We start from the raw sequence: 24,054 nt of genomic DNA on the forward strand, positions 1-24,054 counted from the left end.
ACCATGTTCACATGTAGCGTAAATGCCGAGTATTTTCTGTAGCTTTTTTGCACAGAAATTCTGCTATTTTAAACTGTCCAAACAAAGTGGATGTGATTTCATAAAAACTACGCCCGCTGTGCGCCCAAGGACGCTGCTGAACTGTGCGGTTTTGTTTTGTTTTTTTCTCTCTTGTGTTCTATGTGGAGCCTAAACAAATCAACATGTAAAAAACTGAAGTCACTTTTTTTAAGTGCGGTATCAAAACTTTTCTGTACTATGAAAACACATTAAAATTGCGGCTTCACATTTGCACCAAAAACTCATCAAATAAAGGGGAAAAGGTCTAAAAAATGCAGCACAAATGCAATAACCAGAGAAGATTGATTGGTGCGGACACTTGCAGAAAACAAAAAACACAGTGTTTGTGCAACATGTGAACACAGCCTTAAAGACACAAAAAAGCCAGATGTCATATAGTGAAGCTACATAAAGATGAGAAAGTTCTGGCGGCTCCGACTGTGAATGAAGGAAATCCACAGATCACAGACTAGAGATGAGCAAGACGCCCAGATGACGTCGCACCAGCCTTGGCTAATCAAAAGTTGCTCTGGGGATGCCGGAGGGTAAGAGATTCGCAGACCTCCAGTCCAGCCGCCAGGCACCAATGATCTGGACCGGAGTCCAGTGAATCAATCTGCTCATTTCTACTCCCTACCATCCTGGATTCTGCAGACATTCCCGGATTTGGGTCTACACCCTGCAGTCTGGGGTGTCTCCTGAATGTCTCTCACTGCCACTGCCCCTCTGACATCTCCTCCGGCCAGGGTAAAAATAAATGGTAAATGGGTATGGATAGGAGTGTGTCCAAAATTTGCTGCGGCATGCATAATGTTTCCCTCTTTTTGTTTTTAAAAAGTTGGGAGGTATGCAACTGTGTTATGGACCTGGTGGTTAGGAGCACCCAGAATGACCTGATGAGTAAACTAGTAATCGGGACAAGCTCTGGGAAAGTGGGAACTCTGCTGACCGCAAACCCTACTCCTATCACACACACTAGAAATAGCCGTGGAGCGTACCTAACTCTCCCTCCCTAGATGCCTCTTCACAGCCTAAGAGCTAACTACCCCTAAAGATAGAAATAGAAGCCTAACCTTGCCTCAGAGAAATTCCCCAAAGGTAAAGGCAGCCCCCCACATATATTGACTGTGAGTTAAGAGGAAAGTCACATACACAGGAATGAAACAGGTTTTAGCAAAGGAGGCCAGACTTCACTAAATAGTCAGAGGATAGAAAAGGAAACTATGCGGTCAGCACAAAAAACTACAAAAACCACGCAGAGTATGCAAAAAGACCCCTACACCGACTCATGGTGTGGAGGTGCAACACTGCACCCCAGAGCTTCCAGCTAGCAAGGAAATATCATGATAGCAAGCTGGACTAGAATTTAGCAGTACTAAGAAATATATTCAGGCAGCAGTAACAACAAATGAACTAGCAGGGACTTAGCTTCTGCTGGAGTAGACAGGTCCTCAGAGAAGTCCAAGAGAGATCTGAACCAATACTGATACATTGACAGCTGGCATGAAGTAACGATCTGAGTAGAGTTAAATAGGGAAGCCAGCATAACAATAAACAAGGGCAGCTGATAAAGCAAACCTCAGAGACCAGCAGTTCCGCTTAAAGCCACCAGAGGGAGTCCAAGAGCAGAACTAACCAAAGTACCATTCATGACCACAGGAGGGAGTCCGAGAAATGGAATTCACAACAGTACCCCCCCCCCCCTTGAGGAGGGGTCACCGAAACCTCACCAGGGCCCCCAGGCCGATCAGGACGAGCCAAATGAAAGGCACGAACCAAATCGGCAGCATGGACATCGGAGGCAACAACCCAGGAATTATCCTCCTGACCATAGCCCTTCCATTTAACCAGGTACTGAAGCTTCCGTCTCGAAATACGAGAATCCAAAATTTTCTCCACCACATACTCCAACTCCCCCTCAACCAACACCGGAGCAGCAGGATCAACGGAGGGAACCATAGGCGCCACATAACAACGACCTATGGAACACATTATGGATGGCAAAGGAAGCTGGAAGGACCAAACGAAATGACACAGGGTTGAGAATTTCAGAAATCTTATAAGGACCAATGAAACGAGGCTTAAACTTAGGAGATTAAACCTTCATAGGAACATAACGAGAAGATAACCAAACCAAATCCCCAACACGAAGTCGAGGACCAACACAACGACGGCGGTTAGCGAAACGTTGAGCCTTCCCCTGGGACAACGTCAAATTGTCCACCACGTGAGTCCAAATTTGCTGCAATCTGTCCACCACAGAATCCACACTAGGACAGTCAGAAGGCTCAACCTGCCCTGAAGAAAAATGAGGATGAAAACCAGAATTGCAAAAAAAAGGCGAAACCAAAGCCGAACTAGCCCGATTATTAAGGGCGAACTCAGCCAATGGCAAAAAGGTCACCCAATCATCCTGATCAGCAGAAACAAAGCATCTCAGATAGGTTTCCAAAGTCTGGTTGGTTCGTTCAGTTTGGCCATTTGTCTGAGGATGGAAAGCCGAAGAAAATGACAAATCAATGCCCATCTTAGCACAAAAGGACCGCCAAAACCTAGAGACAAACTGGGACCCTCTGTCCGACACAATGTTCTCCGGAATGCCATGCAAACGAACCACATGCTGAAAGAATAATGGCACCAAATCAGAGGAGGAAGGTAATTTAGGCAAGGGTACCAAATGGACCATCTTAGAAAAGCGATCACAAACCACCCAGATGACAGACATCCTTTGAGAGACAGGAAGATCTGAAATAAAATCCATGGAAACATGCGTCCAGGGCCTTTTCGGGACTGGCAAGGGCAAAAGCAACCCACTGGCACGAGAACAGCAGGGCTTGGCCCGAGCACAAGTCCCACAAGACTGCACAAAAGAATGCACATCCCGTGACAAGGAAGGCCACCAAAAGGACCTAGCCACCAAATCCCTGGTACCAAAAATGCCAGGATGACCAGCCAACACCGAGCAATGAACCTCAGAAATAACTCTGCTAGTCCATCTATCAGGGACAAACAGTTTCTCCACTGGACAACGGTCAGGTCTATCAACCTGAAACTCCTGCAGCTCCCGCCGCAAATCAGGGGAGATGGCAGACAGAATTACCCCCTCTTTGAGAATACCAGCCGGCTCAGGGACTCCCGGAGAATCAGGCACAAAACTCCTAGAAAGGGCATCAGCCTTCACATTCTTAGAACCCGGAAGGTATGAGACCACAAAATCGAAACGGGAGAAAAACAGTGACCATCGAGCCTGTCTAGGATTCAACCGCTTGGCAGACTCGAGATAAGTCAAATTCTTGTGATCCGTCAAGACCACCACGCGGTGCTTGGCTCCCTCAAGCCAATGTCGCCACTCCTCGAATGCCCACTTCATAGCCAGCAGCTCCCGATTGCCAACATCACAATTACGCTCAGCAGGTGAAAACTTTCTAGAAAAGAAGGCACATGGCTTCATCACAGAGCCATCAGAACTTCTTTGAGACAAAACAGCCCCTGCTCCAATCTCAGAAGCATCAACCTCAACCTGAAAAGGGAGCGAAACATCTGGCTGACGCAACACAGGGGCCGAAGAAAAACGACGTTTCAGCTCCTGAAAAGCCTCCACGGCCACGGAGGACCAATTCACCACATCAGCACCTTTCTTTGTCAAATCAGTCAAAGGTTTAACCACACTAGAAAAATTAGCGATGAAGCGACGGTAAAAATTAGCAAAGCCCAGGAATTTCTGAAGACTCTTCACAGATGTAGGTTGAGTCCAATCATAAATGGCCTGAACCTTAACAGGATCCATCTCGATAGTAGAAGGGGAAAAAATGAAGCCCAAAAAGGAAACCTTCTGAACTCCAAAGAGACACTTAGATCCCTTCACAAACAAGGAATTAGCACGAAGGACCTGAAATACCATTCTGACCTGCTTCACATGAGACTCCCAATCATCTGAAAAGACCAAAATATCATCCAAATATACAATCATGAATCTATCCAGATACTTTCGGAAGATGTCATGCATAAAGGACTGAAACACAGATGGAGCGTTAGAAAGCCCGAATGGCATCACCAGGTACTCAAAATGGCCCTCGGGCGTATTAAATGCTGTTTTCCATTCATCGCCCTGTTTAATACGCACAAGGTTATACGCCCCTCGAAGATCTATCTTGGTGAACCAACTAGCCCCCTTAATCCGAGCAAACAAATCAGACAGCAGAGGCAAAGGGTACTGAAATTTGACCGTGATTTTATTGAGAAGGCGGCAGTCTATACAGGGTCTCAGAGAACCATCCTTCTTGGCCACAAAAAAGAACCCTGCTCCCAACGGTGATGAAGACGGGTGAATATGCCCTTTCTTCAAGGACTCCTTTAAATAACTCCGCATAGCGGCGTGTTCTGGCACGGATAAATTGAAAAGTCGGCCCTTAGGAAACTTACTACCAGGGATCAAATTTATAGCACAATCACAATCCCTATGAGGGGGTAGAATACTGGATTTGGGCTCATCAAATTCATCCCGGTAATCCGACAGAAACTCAGGGACATCAGAAGGAGTGGATGAAGAAATTGACATCATCGGAACATCGCCATGTACCCCTTGACAACCCCAACTAGACACAGACATTGATTTCCAATCCAATACTGGATTATGAACCTGTAGCCATGGCAAACCCAACACGACCACATCATGCAAATTATGCAACACCAAAAAGCGAATATCTTCCTGATGTGCAGGAGCCATGCACATGGTCAACTGAGTCCAGTACTGAGGTTTATTCCTGGCCAAAGGCGTAGCATCAATTCCCCTTAATGGAATAGGATACTGCAAAGGCTCCAGGAAAAAACCACAACGCCTGCAAACTCCAAGTCCATCAAATTCAGGGCAGCGCCCGAATCCATAAATGCCATAACCGAGTAGGACGACAGAGAGCAAATCAAAGTAACAGACAAAAGAAATTTAGGCTGTACAGTAGCAATGGTGACAGACCTAGCGAACCGCTTAGTGCGATTAGGACAATCAGAGATAGCATGAGTAGGGTCACCACAGTAAAAACACAGCCGATTCTGACGTCTGTGTTCTTGCCGTTCAGTTCTGGTCAAAGTTCTATCACATTGCATAAGCTCAGGCCTCTGCTCAGAGGACACCGCCAAATGGTGCACAACTTTGCGCTCCCGCAAACGCCAATCAATTTGAATGGCCAAGGACATTGATTCATTCAGACCAGCAGGCGTGGGGAAGCCCACCATAACATCCTTAAGGGCCTCAGAGAGACCCTTTCTAAAAATTGCTGCCAGGGCACACTCATTCCATTGAGTAAGCACAGACCACTTTCTAAACTTCTGACAATATACCTCCGCTTCATCCTGACCCTGACACAAAGCCAGCAAGGCTTTCTCTGCCTGATCCACTGAATTAGGTTCGTCATAAAGCAATCCAAGCGCCAGAAAAAATGCATCTACATTAAGCAATGCAGGATCTCCTGGCGCAAGGGAGAATGCCCAGTCTTGAGGGTCGCCACGTAACAAAGAAATAATAATTTTTACTTGCTGAATGGGGTCACCAGAGGAGCGGGGTTTCAAAGCAAGAAACAGTCTACAATTATTTTTGAAATTCAGAAACTTAGATCTATCCCCAGAAAACAAATCAGGAATTGGAATTCTAGGCTCTAACATCGGATTCTGAACTACATAATCTTGAATGCTTTGGACCCTTGCAGTGAGTTGATCCACACAAGAGGACAGACCCTGAATATCCATATCTACACCTGAGTCCTGAACCACCCAGAGATTAAGGGGAAAAGAGAGACAAAACACACTGCAAAGAAAAAAAAATGGGTTCAGAACTTCTCTTATCCCTCTTTTGAGATGCATTAACACTTTGCTGGCCAGCTGTATTGTTATGGACCTGGTGGTTAGGAGCACCCAGAATGACCTGATGAGTAAACTAGTAATCGGAACAAGCTCTGGGAAAGTGGGAACTCTGCTGACCGCAAACCCTACTCCTATCACACACACTAGAAATAGCCGTGGAGCGTACCTAACTCACCCTGTTGTGAATTTGGTTTTTGGGCTCCCCCGGTGGTCACTGGTGGTACTGGACTTGTGTGCTTCACTTTCTCTGTTCACCTGTTTCCATCAGGATATGGGTGTATCCTATTTAGCCTTGCTGCTCAGTTATTCTAGTGCCGGCCATCAATGTAACCAGAGCCTTTCTGTTGCATGTTCCTGCTTCTAGACTACTATCAGCTAAGTTGGACTCTTAGTCCTAAGTTTGTTTTGCATTTTTGTTCCAGTTCACAGTTATGTTATTTTTCTGTAGCTGGAAGCTCTTGTGGGCCGAAATTGCCACTCCGGTGTCATGAGTTGACACATGAGTCTTAAAGTAATTTCGGGATGGTATTTTAATAGGGTTTTCAGTTGACCGTGAAGTTCCCTATTGTATCTTCTTACTATCTAGTAAGCGGACCTCGCTTTGCTGAACCTACCTTCATACTGCGTATGTCTTTTCCTCTGAACTCACCGTCAATATATGTGGGGGGCTTCTGTCTCCTTTTTGGGGGAATTTCCCTAGAGGTAAGCCAGGTCTGTCTTTTCCTCTATTAGGGTTAGTTAGTCCTCCGGCTGGCGCTAGGCGTCTAGGGATAAAACGTAGGCACGCCACCCGGCCACTGTTAGTTGTGTGGTAGGTTTAGCTCACGGTCAGCTCGAGATTCCATCACCCAAGAGCTAGTCTGTTGTTTAAGTTCTCTGACGTTCCCTTGCCATTGGGAACCATGACATCACCCTAGACTGTTGTGATTTTGCTTTTTGCTCCCTCTAGTGGTCATTAGTGATTTGACTCTGGAGCGTCTGTCTTTTCCTATATCCTCACCTGGGCCGTTAGTTCAGGGGCGTTGCTATATAAGCTCCCTGGACCTTCAGTTCAATGCCTGGCATCGTTGAAATCAGAGCTAATCTGTTGTGCTCTTGTCCTCTGATCCTGGTTCCTGTTTTTCAAGCTAAGTCTGCTTCTTTGCTTTTTGCTTTTGTTTTGTTTGGTATTTTTGTCCAGCTTGTTCCTATCTGTATCCTGACCTTTGCTGGAAGCTCTAGGGGGCTGGTGTTCTCCCCCCGGACCGTTAGACGGTTCGGGGGTTCTTGAATCTCCAGCGTGGATTTTTATAGGGTTTTTGTTGACCAGATAAGTTATCTTGCTATATTCTGCTATTAGTAAGCTGGCCTCTCTTTGCTGAACCTGGTTCATTTCTGTGTTTGTCATTTCCTCTTACCTCACCGTTATTATTTGTGGGGGGCTTGTATCTTGCTTTGGGGTCTTTGTTTTCTTCTCCTAGGGGTAGTTAGATTCTCCGGCTGGCGCGAGTCATCTAGCGATCACCGTAGGCATGATCCCCGGCTACTTCTAGTGTTGGCGTTAGGAGTAGCTATTTGGTCAACCCAGTTACCACAGCCCTATGAGCTGGATTTTTGTATCTTGCAGACTTACACGTTCCTCTGAGACCCTGTCCACTGGGGTCATAACAGTATGCCAGGCCAGTATTAAATGTTTAATGCATTGCAGAAGTGGGATTATAAGAAAGAAAATTTTGAGTTTTTTTTTTCCCTCTCTCATTTTTTTTTTTCTTTTCCCCTTTACCTCAGAGTGGCTTGTGATTGCTGCAGACATGAATGTCCAGACCTTGATTACAAGTGTGGACCAGCTTGCCTCTCGTGTGCAGGGTATACAAGATTATGTTACCAGAAATCCTAGGTCTGAACCCAAGATTCCGATTCCTGAACTGTTTTCAGGAGACCGATTTAAGTTTAGGAATTTCAGGAATAATTGTAAATTATTTTTGTCCCTGAAACCTTGTTCGTCTGGAGACTCTGCTCAACAAGTAAAAATTGTTATTTCATTCTTACGGGGTGACCCTCAGGATTGGGCTTTTTCGTTGGCGCCAGGAGATCCGGCATTGGCTGATATTGATGCGTTTTTTCTGGCGCTCGGTTTACTTTATGAGGAACCCAATCTTGAGATTCAGGCAGAGAAAGCCTTGCTGGCTATGTCTCAGGGCCAGGACGAGGCTGAGGTGTATTGCCAAAAATTTTGGAAATGGTCCGTGCTGACACATTGGAACGAGTGTGCACTGGCCGCTAATTTTAGAAATGGCCTTTCTGAGGCCATTAAGAATGTTATGGTGGGTTTTCCCATTCCCACAGGTCTGAATGATACCATGTCCCTGGCTATTCAAATTGACCGGCGGTTGCGGGAGCGCAAAACCGCAAATTCCCTCATGGTGTTGTCTGAACAGGCACCTGATTTGATGCAATGTGATAGAATCCTGACTAGAAATGAGAGGAAAATTCATAGACGCCGGAATGGCTTGTGCTACTACTGTGGTGATTCTACACATGTTATCTCAGCATGCTCTAAATGTATATCTAAGGTTGTTAGTCCTGTCACCGTTGGTAATTTGCATCCTAAGTTTATTCTGTCTGTAACTTTGATTTGCTCACTGTCATCGTATCCTGTCATGGCGTTTGTAGATTCAGGTGCTGCCCTGAGTCTTATGGATCTCTCATTTGCTAAGCGCTGTGGTTTTATTCTTGAACCATTAGAAAATCCTATCCCTCTTAGGGGTATTGATGCTACGCCATTGGCAGAAAATAAGCCGCAGTATTGGACACAGGTTACCATGTGCATGACTCCTGAACACCGCGAGGTGATACGTTTTCTCGTTCTACATAAAATGCATGATTTGGTTGTTTTGGGGCTGCCATGGTTACAGACCCATAATCCAGTCCTTGACTGGAAGGCTATGTCAGTGTCTAGTTGGGGCTGTCGTGGTATTCATGAGGATTCCCTGCCTGTGTCTATTGCTTCTTCTACGCCTTCGGAAGTTCCGGAGTACTTGTCTGATTATCAGGATGTCTTTAGCGAGTCCAGGTCCAGTGCATTGCCTCCTCATAGGGAATGTGACTGTGCAATAGATTTGATTCCAGGCAGTAAATTTCCTAAGGGAAGACTGTTTAATCTGTCGATACCTGAACATACCGCTATGCGTTCATATATCAAGGAGTCTCTGGAGAAAGGACACATCCGTCCGTCTTCTTCCCCTCTTGGTGCGGGATTCTTTTTTGTGGCTAAAAAGGACGGATCTTTGAGACCTTGTATTGACTATCGGCTTTTAAATAAGATCACTGTCAAATTTCAGTATCCTTTGCCGCTGTTGTCTGACTTGTTTGCCCGGATTAAAGGTGCCAAGTGGTTTACCAAGATAGACCTTCGTGGTGCGTACAACCTTGTGCGCATTAAGCAAGGGGATGAATGGAAAACCGCATTCAATACGCCCGAAGGTCATTTTGAGTACTTGGTGATGCCTTTTGGGCTCTCTAATGCCCCTTCAGTTTTTCAGTCCTTTATGCATGACATTTTCCGGAACTATCTGGATAAATTTCTGATCGTTTATCTGGATGATATTCTGGTTTTTTCTGATAATTGGGACTCGCATGTGGAGCAGGTCAGGATGGTCTTTAAAATTTTGCGTGAAAATTCTTTGTTTGTCAAGGGCTCAAAGTGTCTTTTTGGTGTACAGAAGGTTCCCTTTTTGGGGTTCATTTTTTCCCCTTCTGCTGTGGAGATGGACCCAGTCAAGGTCCGAGCTATTCTTGATTGGACTCAGCCCTCGTCAGTTAAGAGTCTTCAGAAGTTCTTGGGTTTCGCTAACTTCTACCGTCGTTTTATCGCTAACTTTTCTAGCATTGTGAAACCTTTGACGGATATGACCAAGAAGGGCTCCGATGTGGTTAATTGGGCTCCTGCTGCCGTGGAGGCTTTCCAGGAGTTGAAACGTCGGTTTACTTCGGCGCCTGTTTTGTGCCAGCCTGATGTCTCGCTTCCCTTTCAAGTTGAGGTGGATGCTTCAGAGATTGGAGCAGGGGCCGTTTTGTCGCAGAGAGGCCCTGGTTGCTCTGTTATGAGACCTTGCGCCTTTTTCTCTAGGAAGTTTTCGCCTGCGGAGCGAAATTATGATGTGGGCAATCGGGAGTTGTTGGCCATGAAATGGGCATTTGAGGAGTGGCGTCATTGGCTCGAGGGTGCTAAGCATCGTGTGGTGGTCTTGACTGATCACAAAAATCTGATGTATCTCGAGTCTGCTAAACGCCTGAATCCTAGACAGGCCCGCTGGTCATTGTTTTTCTCCCGTTTTGACTTTGTTGTCTCGTATTTACCAGGTTCAAAGAATGTGAAGGCCGATGCTCTTTCCAGGAGCTTTGTGCCTGATGCTCCTGGAGTCGCTGAACCTGTTGGTATTCTTAAGGATGGTATTATCTTGTCAGCTATTTCTCCAGATCTGCGACGTGTGTTGCAGAGATTTCAGGCTGATAGGCCTGATTCTTGTCCACCTAACAGACTGTTTGTGCCTGATAAGTGGACCAGCAGAGTCATTTCCGAGGTTCATTCCTCGGTGTTGGCAGGTCACCCAGGAATTTTTGGCACCAGAGATCTGGTGGCCAGATCCTTTTGGTGGCCTTCCTTGTCTAGGGATGTGCGGTCATTTGTACAGTCCTGTGGGACTTGTGCTCGAGCTAAGCCTTGCTGTTCTCGTGCCAGCGGGTTGCTCTTGCCCTTGCCTGTCCCTAAGAGACCTTGGACACATATCTCCATGGATTTCATTTCTGATCTTCCGGTGTCTCAGGGCATGTCTGTTATCTGGGTGATATGTGATCGCTTCTCCAAGATGGTCCATTTGGTTTCTTTGCCTAAACTGCCTTCCTCTTCCGATCTGGTTCCTGTGTTTTTCCAGAACGTGGTTCGTTTGCACGGCATCCCTGAGAATATTGTGTCAGACAGAGGATCCCAGTTCGTTTCCAGATTCTGGCGATCCTTTTGTAGTAGGATGGGCATTGACTTGTCATTTTCGTCTGCTTTCCATCCTCAGACTAATGGACAGACGGAGCGAACTAATCAGACTTTGGAGGCTTATTTGAGGTGTTTTGTCTCTGCTGATCAGGACGATTGGGTGACCTTCTTGCCGTTAGCTGAGTTTGCCCTTAATAATCGGGCTAGTTCCGCCACCTTGGTTTCGCCGTTTTTCTGCAACTCTGGTTTCCACCCTCGTTTTTCTTCGGGTCATGTGGAACCTTCTGACTGCCCTGGGGTGGATTCTGTGGTGGATAGGTTGCAGCGGATCTGGAATCTTGTGGTGGACAACTTGAAGTTGTCACAGGAGAGGGCTCAGCGCTTTGCCAACCGCCGCCGCGGTGTGGGTCCCCGACTACGTGTTGGGGATTTGGTGTGGCTTTCTTCCCGCTTTGTTCCTATGAAGGTTTCCTCTCCCAAATTTAAACCTCGTTTTATTGGTCCTTACAAGATATTGGAAATTCTTAATCCTGTATCCTTTCGCCTGGATCTTCCTGTGTCGTTTGCTATCCACAACGTGTTTCATAGGTCCTTGTTGCGGCGGTACGTTGTGCCTGTGGTTCCTTCTGCTGAGCCTCCTGCTCCGGTGTTGGTTGAGGGCGAGTTGGAGTACGTGGTGGAGAAGATCTTGGATTCTCGTCTCTCCAGGCGGAGGCTTCAGTACCTGGTCAAGTGGAAGGGCTATGGTCAGGAAGATAATTCCTGGGTGGTCGCCTCTGATGTTCATGCGGCCGATTTAGTTCGTGCCTTTCACGCCGCTCATCCTGATCGCCCTGGTGGTCGTGGTGAGGGTTCGGTGACCCCTCACTAAGGTGGGGGTACTGTTGTGATTTTGCTTTTTGCTCCCTCTAGTGGTCATTAGTGATTTGACTCTGGAGCGTCTGTCTTTTCCTATATCCTCACCTGGGCCGTTAGTTCAGGGGCGTTGCTATATAAGCTCCCTGGACCTTCAGTTCAATGCCTGGCATCGTTGAAATCAGAGCTAATCTGTTGTGCTCTTGTCCTCTGATCCTGGTTCCTGTTTTTCAAGCTAAGTCTGCTTCTTTGCTTTTTGCTTTTGTTTTGTTTGGTATTTTTGTCCAGCTTGTTCCTATCTGTATCCTGACCTTTGCTGGAAGCTCTAGGGGGCTGGTGTTCTCCCCCCGGACCGTTAGACGGTTCGGGGGTTCTTGAATCTCCAGCGTGGATTTTTATAGGGTTTTTGTTGACCAGATAAGTTATCTTGCTATATTCTGCTATTAGTAAGCTGGCCTCTCTTTGCTGAACCTGGTTCATTTCTGTGTTTGTCATTTCCTCTTACCTCACCGTTATTATTTGTGGGGGGCTTGTATCTTGCTTTGGGGTCCCTTTCTCTGGAGGCAAGAGAGGTCTTTGTTTTCTTCTCCTAGGGGTAGTTAGATTCTCCGGCTGGCGCGAGTCATCTAGCGATCACCGTAGGCATGATCCCCGGCTACTTCTAGTGTTGGCGTTAGGAGTAGCTATTTGGTCAACCCAGTTACCACAGCCCTATGAGCTGGATTTTTGTATCTTGTAGACTTACACGTTCCTCTGAGACCCTGTCCACTGGGGTCATAACACTAGACGCCTCTTCACAGCCTAAGAGCTAACTACCCCTAAAGATAGAAATAGAAGCCTAACCTTGCCTCAGAGAAATTCCCCAAAGGTAAAGGCAGCCCCCCACATATATTGACTGTGAGTTAAGAGGAAAGTCACAAACACAGGAATGAAACAGGTTTTAGCAAAGGAGGCCAGACTTCACTAAATAGTCAGAGGATAGAAAAGGAAACTATGCGGTCAGCACAAAAAACTACAAAAACCACGCAGAGTATGCAAAAAGACCCCCGCACCGACTCACGGTGTGGAGGTGCAACACTGCACCCCAGAGCTTCCAGCTAGCAAGGAAATATCATGATAGCAAGCTGGACTAGAATTTAGCAGTACTAAGAAATATATTCAGGCAGCAGTAACAACAAATGAACTAGCAGGGACTTAGCTTCTGCTGGAGTAGACAGGTCCTCAGAGAAGTCCAAGAGAGATCTGAACCAATACTGATACATTGACAGCTGGCATGAAGTAACGATCTGAGTAGAGTTAAATAGGGAAGCCAGCATAACAATAAACGAGGGCAGCTGATAAAGCAAACCTCAGAGACCAGCAGTTCCGCTCAAAGCCACCAGAGGGAGTCCAAGAGCAGAACTAACCAAAGTACCATTCATGACCACAGGAGGGAGTCCGAGAAATGGAATTCACAACACAACTGCTCATTTTGCCTTTCTACCCAGCAAAGATTTAGCTCGGTAGAAGGGCAAAATGAGCAATTGTAAGCACACAGTGCTATATAATATGATGATTGCAATATATTAAGAGGATAAAAACTTTGATGGGAGGAGGAGTGCTTCTTTTTTTGTCATTTTGACACATTGATAGGCTTCATCTTATTGGCACAATTGTGATAAAACATTGAAATATTGCAACAAACCTACAACTATATAGATTGTTCAAAATAATAATAAAAATCTACATTAAAAGGGTTTTACAGGGAAAAGTAGATCAATCGCTCATGTGACGGCAGTGGATGTGGACCCACTCCGCCACTGGCCAGGCTTACCCAGGAGGGGTGTGACTAAGCGGCTACCTGGTCTTCACTAGGTAGGCTGTAGGGTAGCCACCAAGTGACACTCCTGCAGCAGCTCACCAACGGGTCAAGGCAAATATGCGTGGTATGGAGGCACAGGCAGAGACATAGTTAGACAGTCCGAGGTCGGGGCAGGCAGCATAGATTCAGAATTCAAAGCCAAGGTCAGTAGTGGAGAGGTCAGACAAAATGGGTATATAAGTCGGGTCTCTGACAGGAGAATCAAGAGTGGACGGGGGAGCTGAATAATATGTCCCCTGCTGTAAGGTTATCGACCAGGAAACCTAAACTCTGCCGGACACAGTAGGGTTAAGTTACTGCAGAGACTGGCTGTGCCTCCTTGTAGCCAGGTAGAGACAGCAGAAAGATGCAGGAGTGCTGCAAGAGGCAACTTAGAGAGATGGCCTGATATGAGGAGAAGCAAAGTGGTGACCACAGGGAGTAGGATGGCGCTGAGAAGGTGCACGAGTTACTGGTCTGACAGTTCAAGATAGCTGTAAATAGTACATTATCCAGCCTATTACTATAATTTTAGTAGCCCGGGTGCCTTAATTCTCCCACACCGAATCCATTCTTGCTTCTAGTTCTGTGCTCGACACAGAACAGCTTTTCATGTATTGGTACGAGACCGGAGATATGTGAAGAAGGCTGGCTGACTGCTTTTTTTAGTTGCTAAGTTAGCCTCCATCTCTTTTGCTATGGTGGAGCAGCCACAGAAGGTAACATAGGCTCTCTTCTATCAAAACTGCCTCCTCTGAGCAGAGCGTCAACAACAACAAGGATATTAAATTTGAGCATAACTGTTGTAGATAGGTGACAAATGTTGATTGTTAAACAATCCCCCTTAAGGTGCTAGCACCAAACACAGAAGGGAAAGTGGTGGTCAAGAGAAGTTATATTGGAAGTCTGGGTTGGATGGACAATAAACCAAAAAAGAGAATGACTCCAATCAGAGAAGACTTTACCTACCACTCTGCTTCTTCCAAAGCACACAGTGAGCATGGATGCCTATGATGTTAATGTGCACACAGGTTTAAAATGGACACCCATACTATTTTGATGTCAGTAGGCATGCAACTAATACATGGCAAGAAATTCTATGCACTTGCATTAAACAGATTTCCATAACCTGTGAGCTTTAAATTATTATTAATTTTTATTATTACTTGGGGCGTTATATACTCAATATTTTACTGTTTGCCTCAGCACTCCTGACATGCTGTCATGGCCTTTAGGTGGAGTTACCCTCTAAATGTTACTACCATTCTGTGTTTAGTGATGACCAGATGTGCAGCTGTATGATAAATGTTTTATATTCTTATATGTAATCATTCTTTTTTATATCCCACTTAGTTATTGTGATTGCTTTGCAAATGGCGAATATTGCCTCAACTGCAACTGTACCAATTGTTTCAACAATATATACCATGAGTATGAACGGGAGAGGGCTATAAAGGTAAGTCAACAATGCTAAACAGCGGGAAATTTGTATATCTAATAAATATGCTAACTTCCTTACCTTCTCTGTGTCTGTGCTTTCAGTGCGTCTTTTGTAATGTTATTCATAAGATTAAAGCTGGCCATACACGTGAGATAACTGTCAGCCAAACATCCTTCTGGTATAGAGCTATCTCTCCTGAATTCTGCCATACACATAAGCGCTTGGCTCTTCTCTCTCTCGACATCTACTATTGGGGGAGAGTCGGGAGGCAACCATAGACATCAGATGGTTTGCCAACACCTTCAAAATTGATAGATTTGGCCAACTTTTCATCTGATGTGCATGGGGGCTTTTAGCCATAGTACCCTTTCTTTTCTTCATATTTTACACAGTCTCAAGAGGGAACATTCATCCTTTGGCCAACTATTATATCTAGACTGAAGAACTGAATTGTAATTGTCTCCTGTACCCTGATATTGTCACGAGGATGTCACGGATGACCTGGAGTTAGACAGTCACGTTGGGTAATGAATTGCAGGTCTTCTTCAGAGATTATGTGGATTCAGTTTCCTCGGGTGCTGAAGAGGTTAACGACCCTTTCTATGCTGGTCAGAAACATACAGCTCCATTTCAGCTGCTTCTGATCTGGTCATTGCCTCTTATAAAATCTGGTCAGACCTTCTTGGCCCTGCTGGTGAAAGAATTGTCTTCTTGTGCTGTGTGCTAAAGCTAAGTGTTTTCAGTATAGTTGTTGTAGTAGTGATCTGTGGTTTGCTGTAGTATTTGTGTTCATCTCCTGGTCCCTGTTCCCATTTAGTTTATTCCTCCCTGTCCCTATCCTCCGCCCTATTGTTGGTTAGTGCTTTTGTATGATAGAAATTTTCTGCTATCCCTGTTTTGTCTTCCTGTCTTGTTTACCTTACATTTCTGTCCCATGCCTCATGGTGTGGGTGAGGGGACAGATCTGAGTTTAACAGGAGCATAGCAAGGTCAGAGACTTGGTCCTCTCTACCTTCAAGAGTACTCCCCGGGACAGGGATAGTTAAGGTTCCAGTTCCAGGGACAGTTTGAGGCTCCCCTTCCTTACCGAAGACCGTCACATCATTACAGATATCATGAGAGTATGAAGTTGTAGTAAATAGAATTTATATTTCATTTGCAAATTTGGGAAATAATTTTCAAATAGGGCTCAGATCCCCAGGTGCATGTTATGGGCTCCCTACAAACTATGATTTCAAGCAGTCTTTGGTCATATGGTCATAACGTACATCTGAATGCCTCCAATTTTACGTAGAGACATACAGAATACGATTGGCCACCATATTACTTATACTCATATCTCCATATTACGGTGCACCACATGCCAGAAGAGTGCCTATGTCTGTACCATGTGCACAAGGCCTTAGTCTGTCCAGGTATGTATTGTATGTATATGTAGCGCCCTGTTGTGAATTTGGATTCTGGGCTCCCCCGGTGGCCGCTTGTGGAATTGGACTTGTCATCCTCTTTCCTGTTTCACCTGGTTCCATCAGTAGTGGGTGTCGCTATTTAAGCTCATTTCTCTGGTGGTTTCTTGCCGGTCAACAATGTTATCTGATGCCACTCAGTGCTTGTTCCTGCTTCTAGACTACTACTAGATAAGTTGGACTTTTGTCCATGCTTTGTTTTGCCTATTTGTTCCAGTTCACAGCTGAAGTTTTGTTACTGTGTCTGGAAAGCTCTCGTTGATCAGGGATTGCTACTCTGGCGTTATGAGTTAATGCCAGAGTTTAAGGTAATCTCTGGATGGTGTTTTGTTAGTGTTTTTCTGCTGACCATGAAAGTATACTATCTGTCTTCTGCTATCTAGTAAGCGGACCTCAAATTTGCTAAGACTATTTTCCTGCTGCGTTTGTTGTTTCATCTGAACTCACCGTCATTATATGTGGGGGGCTACTGTCTTCTTTGGAATATTTCTCTAGAGGTGAGCCAGGTCTTATATTTCCCTCTGCTAGCTATTTAGGTCTTAGGCCAGAGCTGGGCATCTAGCGATAAATAGGAAATGCTACCTGGCTATTTCTAGTTGCGCGGCAGGCTTAGTTCATGGTCAGTATAGTTCCATCTTCCGAGAGCTTGTCCCTCTATAGGCTTGCTATGATCTCTGCCTGCAGAGATCATGACAGTTTGACCGGCCAATAAAGTGTTAAAGACCCAGGTTGAGAAAGGAGAGTTATAAGAAGTCTGCTGGAATTTTTTTTTTTTTTCCTCCAGTCTGCCTTGCTGCAGTCTTTTTTCTCTCTCTCCTCCTAATCTCTGTATGGCTCTGTGTGCACCTGACAATAATGGATCTCCAGAGTGTAACTGCGGGTTTGAATAATCTCATCACGAAAGTACAAAATTTACAAGATTTTGTGGTACATGCTCCGGTATCTGAGCCGAGAATTCCTTTGCCGGAGTTCTTCACAGGGAATAGAGCTAGCTTCCAGAATTTCCGAAATAATTGTAAGCTTTATTTGTCCCTGAAGTCTCGTTCAGCTGGAGACCCTGCTCAGCAGGTTAGGATTGTGATTTCCTTGCTCAGGGGTGACCCTCAAGATTGGGCCTTCTCATTGCCAGCAGGGGATCCTGCGTTACGCGATGTGGATGCGTTTTTTCTGGCCTTGGGCTTGCTTTATGAGGAACCTCATTTGGAACTTCAGGCAGAAAAAACTTTGATGGCACTATCTCAGGGGCAAGACGAAGCTGAAGTTTTCTGCCAAAAATTCCGTAAATGGTCTGTGCTTACTCAGTGGAATGAGTGCGCCTTGGCGGCAACTTTCAGAGAAGGTCTCTCTGATGCCGTTAAGGATGTTATGGTGGGGTTCCCTGTGCCTGCAGGTCTGAATGAGTCCATGACAATGGCTATTCAGATTGATAGGCGTCTGCGGGAGCGCAAACCGGTGCACCATCTGGCGGTGTCTATGGAAAAGACGCCAGAAAGTATGCAGTGTGATAGAATTCTGTCCAGGAGCGAGCGACAGAATTTTAGACGGAAGAATGGATTGTGTTTCTATTGTGGGGATTCTACTCATGTTATATCAGCATGCTCTAGGCGTACAAAGAAGCTTGATAAGTCTGTTTCCATTGGCACCATTCAGTCTAAGTTTATTTTGTCTGTAACCCTGATTTGCTCTTTGTCATCCATTGCCACGGACGCCTATGTTGACTCTGGCGCCGCTCTGAGTCTTATGGATTGGTCCTTTGCCAATCGTTGTGGTTTTGATTTAGAGCCTTTGGAGACTCTTATTCCTCTGAAGGGGATTGACTCCACCCCATTGGCTAATAATAAACCACAATACTGGACACAAGTAACCATGCGTATCAATCCGGATCACCAGGAGATTATTCGTTTCCTGGTGCTGTATAATTTACATGACGATTTGGTACTGGGATTGCCATGGTTGCAGTCTCACAACCCAGTCTTGGACTGGAGAGCAATGTCTGTGTTGAGCTGGGGATGTAAGGGTATTCATGGGGACTTACCTTTGGTTTCTATTTCGTCGTCCATTCCCTCTGAAGTCCCTGAGTTCCTCTCTGATTATCAAGATGTCTTTGACGAACCCAAGCTTGGGTCGTTACCTCCGCACCGTGAGTGCGATTGTGCCATAGATTTGATACCGGGTTGTAAATATCCCAAGGGTCGTTTGTTTAATCTGTCTGTGCCGGAACATGCTGCTATGCGGGAATATATAAAGGAGTCTTTGGAAAAGGGACATATTCGTCCATCTTCTTCTCCCTTGGGAGCTGGGTTTTTCTTTGTCTCAAAAAAAGACGGCTCTTTGAGACCATGTATTGATTATCGGCTTCTGAATAAGATCACTGTTAAGTATCAATACCCATTGCCATTGCTTACTGATTTGTTTGCTCGTATAGAGGGTGCTAAGTGGTTCTCTAAAATTGATCTTCGTGGGGCGTATAATTTGGTGCGGATCAGGCAGGGGGATGAGTGGAAGACCGCATTTAATACGCCCGAGGGCCACTTTGAGTATTTGGTCATGCCTTTCGGTCTTTCTAATGCCCCTTCAGTTTTCCAGTCTTTTATGCATGATATTTTCCGCGATTTTCTGGATAAATTTATGATAATATATCTGGATGATATTCTGATTTTTTCTGATGACTGGGACTCTCATGTCCAGCAGGTCAGGAGAGTTTTTCAGGTTCTGCGGTCTAATTCTTTATGTGTGAAGGGGTCTAAGTGCGTTTTTGGGGTCCAGAAAATTTCCTTTTTGGGGTATATTTTTTCTCCCTCTTCCATTGAGATGGATCCCGTCAAGGTGCAAGCTATTTGTGACTGGACTCAGCCCTCCTCTCTTAAGGGTCTTCAGAGATTTTTGGGCTTTGCCAACTTTTACCGCCGATTTATTGCTGGTTTTTCGGATGTCGTTAAACCACTGACTGATTTGACCAGACAAGGCGCTGATGTTGCTAATTGGTCCCCTCATGCTGTAGAGGCCTTTCAGGAGCTTAAGCGCCGTTTTGCCTCTGCCCCTGTGTTGCGTCAGCCTGATGTGAATCTGCCTTTTCAGGTTGAGGTTGACGCTTCGGAGATCGGAGCTGGGGCAGTGTTGTCGCAGAAAGGTTCCGACTGCTCCGTCATTAGGCCTTGTGCCTTCTTTTCTCGCAAATTTTCGCCCGCAGAGCGGAATTATGATGTTGGGAATCGGGAGCTTTTGGCCATGAAGTGGGCGTTTGAGGAGTGGCGCCATTGGCTCGAGGGGGCTAGGCATCAGGTGGTGGTATTGACTGACCACAAAAATTTGATTTATCTTGAGACTGCCAGACGCCTGAATCCTAGACAGGCGCGCTGGTCTTTATTTTTTTCTCGCTTTAATTTTGTGGTGTCATACCTACCGGGTTCTAAGAATGTTAAGGCAGATGCCCTTTCTAGGAGTTTTGACCCGGACTCTCCTGGTAATTCTGAACCCACAGGTATCCTTAGGGAGGGAGTAATTTTGTCGGCCGTTTCTCCTGATCTGCGGCGGTCCTTGCAAGAGTTTCAGGCGGATAGACCGGATCGTTGTCCGCCTGATAGACTGTTTGTTCCGGATGATTGGACCAGCAGAGTCATCTCTGAGGTACATTCTTCTGCATTGGCAGGTCATCCCGGAATTTTTGGTACCAGGGATTTGGTGGCAAGATCCTTCTGGTGGCCTTCCCTGTCACGAGATGTGCGAGTCTTTGTGCAGTCATGTGACGTTTGTGCTCGGGCCAAGTCTTGTAGTTCTCGGGCTAGCGGACTGCTGTTGCCCTTGCCTATTCCTAAGAGGCCTTGGACACACATCTCGATGGATTTTATTTCAGATCTGCCTGTTTCCCAGAAGATGTCTGTCATCTGGGTGGTCTGTGACCGTTTCTCTAAAATGGTCCATTTGGTTCCTCTGCCCAAGTTGCCTTCTTCTTCTGAGTTGGTTCCTCTGTTTTTTCAGAATGTTGTCCGATTGCACGGTATTCCTGAGAATATTGTTTCTGACAGAGGTACCCAATTTGTGTCTAGATTTTGGCGGGCATTCTGTGCTAGGATGGGCATAGATTTGTCTTTTTCATCTGCTTTTCACCCTCAGACTAATGGCCAGACCGAGCGGACTAATCAGACCCTGGAGACATATCTGAGGTGTTTTGTCTCTGCTGACCAGGATGATTGGGTTGCTTTTTTGCCATTGGCAGAGTTCGCCCTCAATAATCGGGCCAGCTCTTCCACCTTGGTGTCCCCGTTTTTCTGTAATTCGGGGTTTCACCCTCGATTTTCCTCCGGTCAGGTGGAATCCTCGGATTGTCCTGGAGTGGATGCGGTGGTGGAGAGATTGCATCACATCTGGGGGCAGGTTATGGACAATTTGAAGTTGTCCCAGGAGAAGACTCAGCGTTTTGCCAACCGTCATCGTCGTGTTGGTTCTCGGCTTTGTGTTGGAGATTTGGTGTGGTTGTCTTCTCGTTTTGTCCCTATGAGGGTCTCTTCTCCTAAGTTTAAACCTCGGTTCATCGGCCCTTATAGAATATTGGAGATTCTTAATCCTGTTTCTTTCCGTTTGGACCTCCCTGCGTCCTTTTCCATTCATAACGTTTTTCATCGGTCGTTATTGCGCAGGTATGAGGTACCTGTGGTACCTTCAGTTGAGCCTCCTGCTCCGGTGTTGGTTGAGGGTGAGTTGGAGTACGTTGTGGAGAAAATTTTGGACTCTCGTGTTTCCAGACGGAGACTCCAGTATCTGGTCAACTGGAAGGGTTACGGCCAGGAGGATAATTCTTGGGTCAATGCATCTGATGTTCATGCTTCTGATCTTGTTCGTGCCTTCCATAGGGCTCATCCTGGTCGCCCTGGTGGATCTGGTGAGGGTTCGGTGCCCCCTCCTTGAGGGGGGGGTACTGTTGTGAATTTGGATTCTGGGCTCCCCCGGTGGCCGCTTGTGGAATTGGACTTGTCATCCTCTTTCCTGTTTCACCTGGTTCCATCAGTAGTGGGTGTCGCTATTTAAGCTCATTTCTCTGGTGGTTTCTTGCCGGTCAACAATGTTATCTGATGCCACTCAGTGCTTGTTCCTGCTTCTAGACTACTACTAGATAAGTTGGACTTTTGTCCATGCTTTGTTTTGCCTATTTGTTCCAGTTCACAGCTGAAGTTTTGTTACTGTGTCTGGAAAGCTCTCGTTGATCAGGGATTGCTACTCTGGCGTTATGAGTTAATGCCAGAGTTTAAGGTAATCTCTGGATGGTGTTTTGTTAGTGTTTTTCTGCTGACCATGAAAGTATACTATCTGTCTTCTGCTATCTAGTAAGCGGACCTCAAATTTGCTAAGACTATTTTCCTGCTGCGTTTGTTGTTTCATCTGAACTCACCGTCATTATATGTGGGGGGCTACTGTCTTCTTTGGAATATTTCTCTAGAGGTGAGCCAGGTCTTATATTTCCCTCTGCTAGCTATTTAGGTCTTAGGCCAGAGCTGGGCATCTAGCGATAAATAGGAAATGCTACCTGGCTATTTCTAGTTGCGCGGCAGGCTTAGTTCATGGTCAGTATAGTTCCATCTTCCGAGAGCTTGTCCCTCTATAGGCTTGCTATGATCTCTGCCTGCAGAGATCATGACAGCGCCCCCACTGCCGCAGGGCCGAGGGGTACCCGGTACCGGGCCTCTGACTCTCTGCTCTGGGGTTGTCACGGTGGCTAGGCCCGGTCCGTGACCCTGCTGAGGGGCGCACAGTAAATGATGTGATGGATGTGGATGGTGGTGCGGTGCAGTAAATAACGAGGACACCAGGTTGCAGTCTCTTTACCTCTTTACTGAAGGTCTCTGGGTCCTCAGTCCGGAATACGGTTCACCAGGCTGCGCAAGTCCTGCCGGTCCAATGGCACCTCCAGAGTTCTCTTTGCAGGTGGAAATCTGTGCCTTCCTGCTAGCGCTATGTGTTGTGGTCCTCCCCTGCTGTGCTTACGGGATAGTCCCCACAACTGTTGTGTCTGTTTCTCGTGTTCCCTCACAACAACTCGATTAGATGATGTCCTGCTAATCCTCCGTCCCTCCCGGTGTTATGGTTGGGACGCACCCGTATGACGGGTAGGCTCGGAGCTCTTCCGGGACCCTAGAGTCGCCCCTCTCCACAGGTTGCCCCCCAAGTCTGCATAGGTGATTTAGGTGAGACAGCCCGCCTGTGACTGACTGTCCTGCCGTTGGTTTGAAGTATTGCTTGGAGCTAGATATATGAATACTTCCTCGGCGTTCCGGCCGCCGGTTGTGCGCCTCAGTAGGATGTTGCCTCGGTCTTACAGCACGACTCCTACTGGTATTCTCCTTCTTGCTTTGATCTCGTTTCTCACTCAGCACAATATATCTCGCTTCTGATCCTTTCTTAGGGCACCGCCGCTATGCTGAGCAGGCACGGTCCCGTGACGTTCTTTCTTCTTGCCAGGCCTCTGTCAGGGTCCCAAATGTTGTGAACTCCGTTTTCAGGCTCCCTCTTGTGGTCACAGATGGTATTGTGTGACTTTGGTTTTTTGGCTCCCCCTGGTGGTTTGGTTTATTATCCTGCGGGTCTGGCTGGATCAGCTGCCTCGTTATTCACCAGGGAGGCTCCTATTTAGCTCTGCTTCACTTCCACTTGTTGCCGGCTGTCAATGTATTCAGTGCTATTCTGATTACTCCTGACTATCTCGTTTTCTGCCTCTTCAGGATAAGCTAAGTTCTGTTTGAATATTTTTTGCTCATCTGCCTGCAATATGATTTCTGTGTATGATGAGTCTAGTCCAGCTTGCTAATATGTGATTTCTTGTTGCTGGTAAGCTCTGGGTACGGAGTTGCTTCCCCCGCACCGTTAGTTGGTGCGGGGGCTCGAGCAATCTCTGCGTGGATATTTTGAATAGGGTTTTTTTATTGACCGCACAGTTCCCTTCCTATTTTCTGCTATCTAGTATTAGCGGGCCTCATTTGCTAAATCTAATTTCATCTCTGTGTTTGTGCTTTCCCCTTAACTCACCGTTAATATTTGTGGGGGGCTATTCTATATCTTTGGGGTCATTCCACTGAGGCAAGAGAGGACTTTCTTTCCCTCCAGGAATAGTCAGTTTCTCAGGCCGTGAAGAGACGTCTAGGATTTCAGGTAACGTTCCACGGCTACTTATAGTTGTTCGCGGATAGGATCAGGTTGCAGTCAATCTAGTTACCACCTCCCCAGAGCTAGTCGTCTGATCAGTTACTTAGCTAGTCCTACCTGCGATCCTTGCCACTAGGATCATAACACCCAAACCTGACAGAGACCCTACCGAATCTTCCCCCACAACACCTCCTGCCACAAGGTGTTGCCTGGTTCCAACCCAGTCAGCTTTCTCAACTAACTTCCTGCCTAACCCCCAGTTTACCCACACGGTGAGGAGTGGCCTAATAAATAGCACCCTTAGCTCCCCCTGGAGGCCCGACTGTGAAATGTATTGGTGTATGTGATACCTGGTCAGATGAACTCCTTCAGTGCCATCAGACATACCATAGCCCCCCTTAGCGGCGGAGCCACAGTACTGCAACGACCAGGA

General features: G+C 46.3%; 1 protein-coding gene across 5 annotated transcripts in view; it reads left to right on the forward strand.

Moving 5' to 3' along the window:
* The window catches only part of TESMIN (testis expressed metallothionein like protein), a 104,658-nt gene that overhangs the window by 66,903 nt on the left and 13,701 nt on the right, over window positions 1-24,054 (forward strand). For all 5 annotated transcript variants that reach the window (XM_077287381.1, XM_077287384.1, XM_077287382.1 and 2 more), the window contains one exon: window positions 14,934-15,036. In XM_077287381.1, coding sequence (XP_077143496.1) covers window positions 14,934-15,036 — 103 coding nt within the window. The remainder of the gene's footprint in view (window positions 1-14,933; window positions 15,037-24,054) is intronic.

This window comes from Ranitomeya variabilis, chromosome 2 (assembly GCF_051348905.1).
Source record: "Ranitomeya variabilis isolate aRanVar5 chromosome 2, aRanVar5.hap1, whole genome shotgun sequence".
NCBI lineage: Eukaryota > Metazoa > Chordata > Amphibia > Anura > Dendrobatidae > Ranitomeya > Ranitomeya variabilis.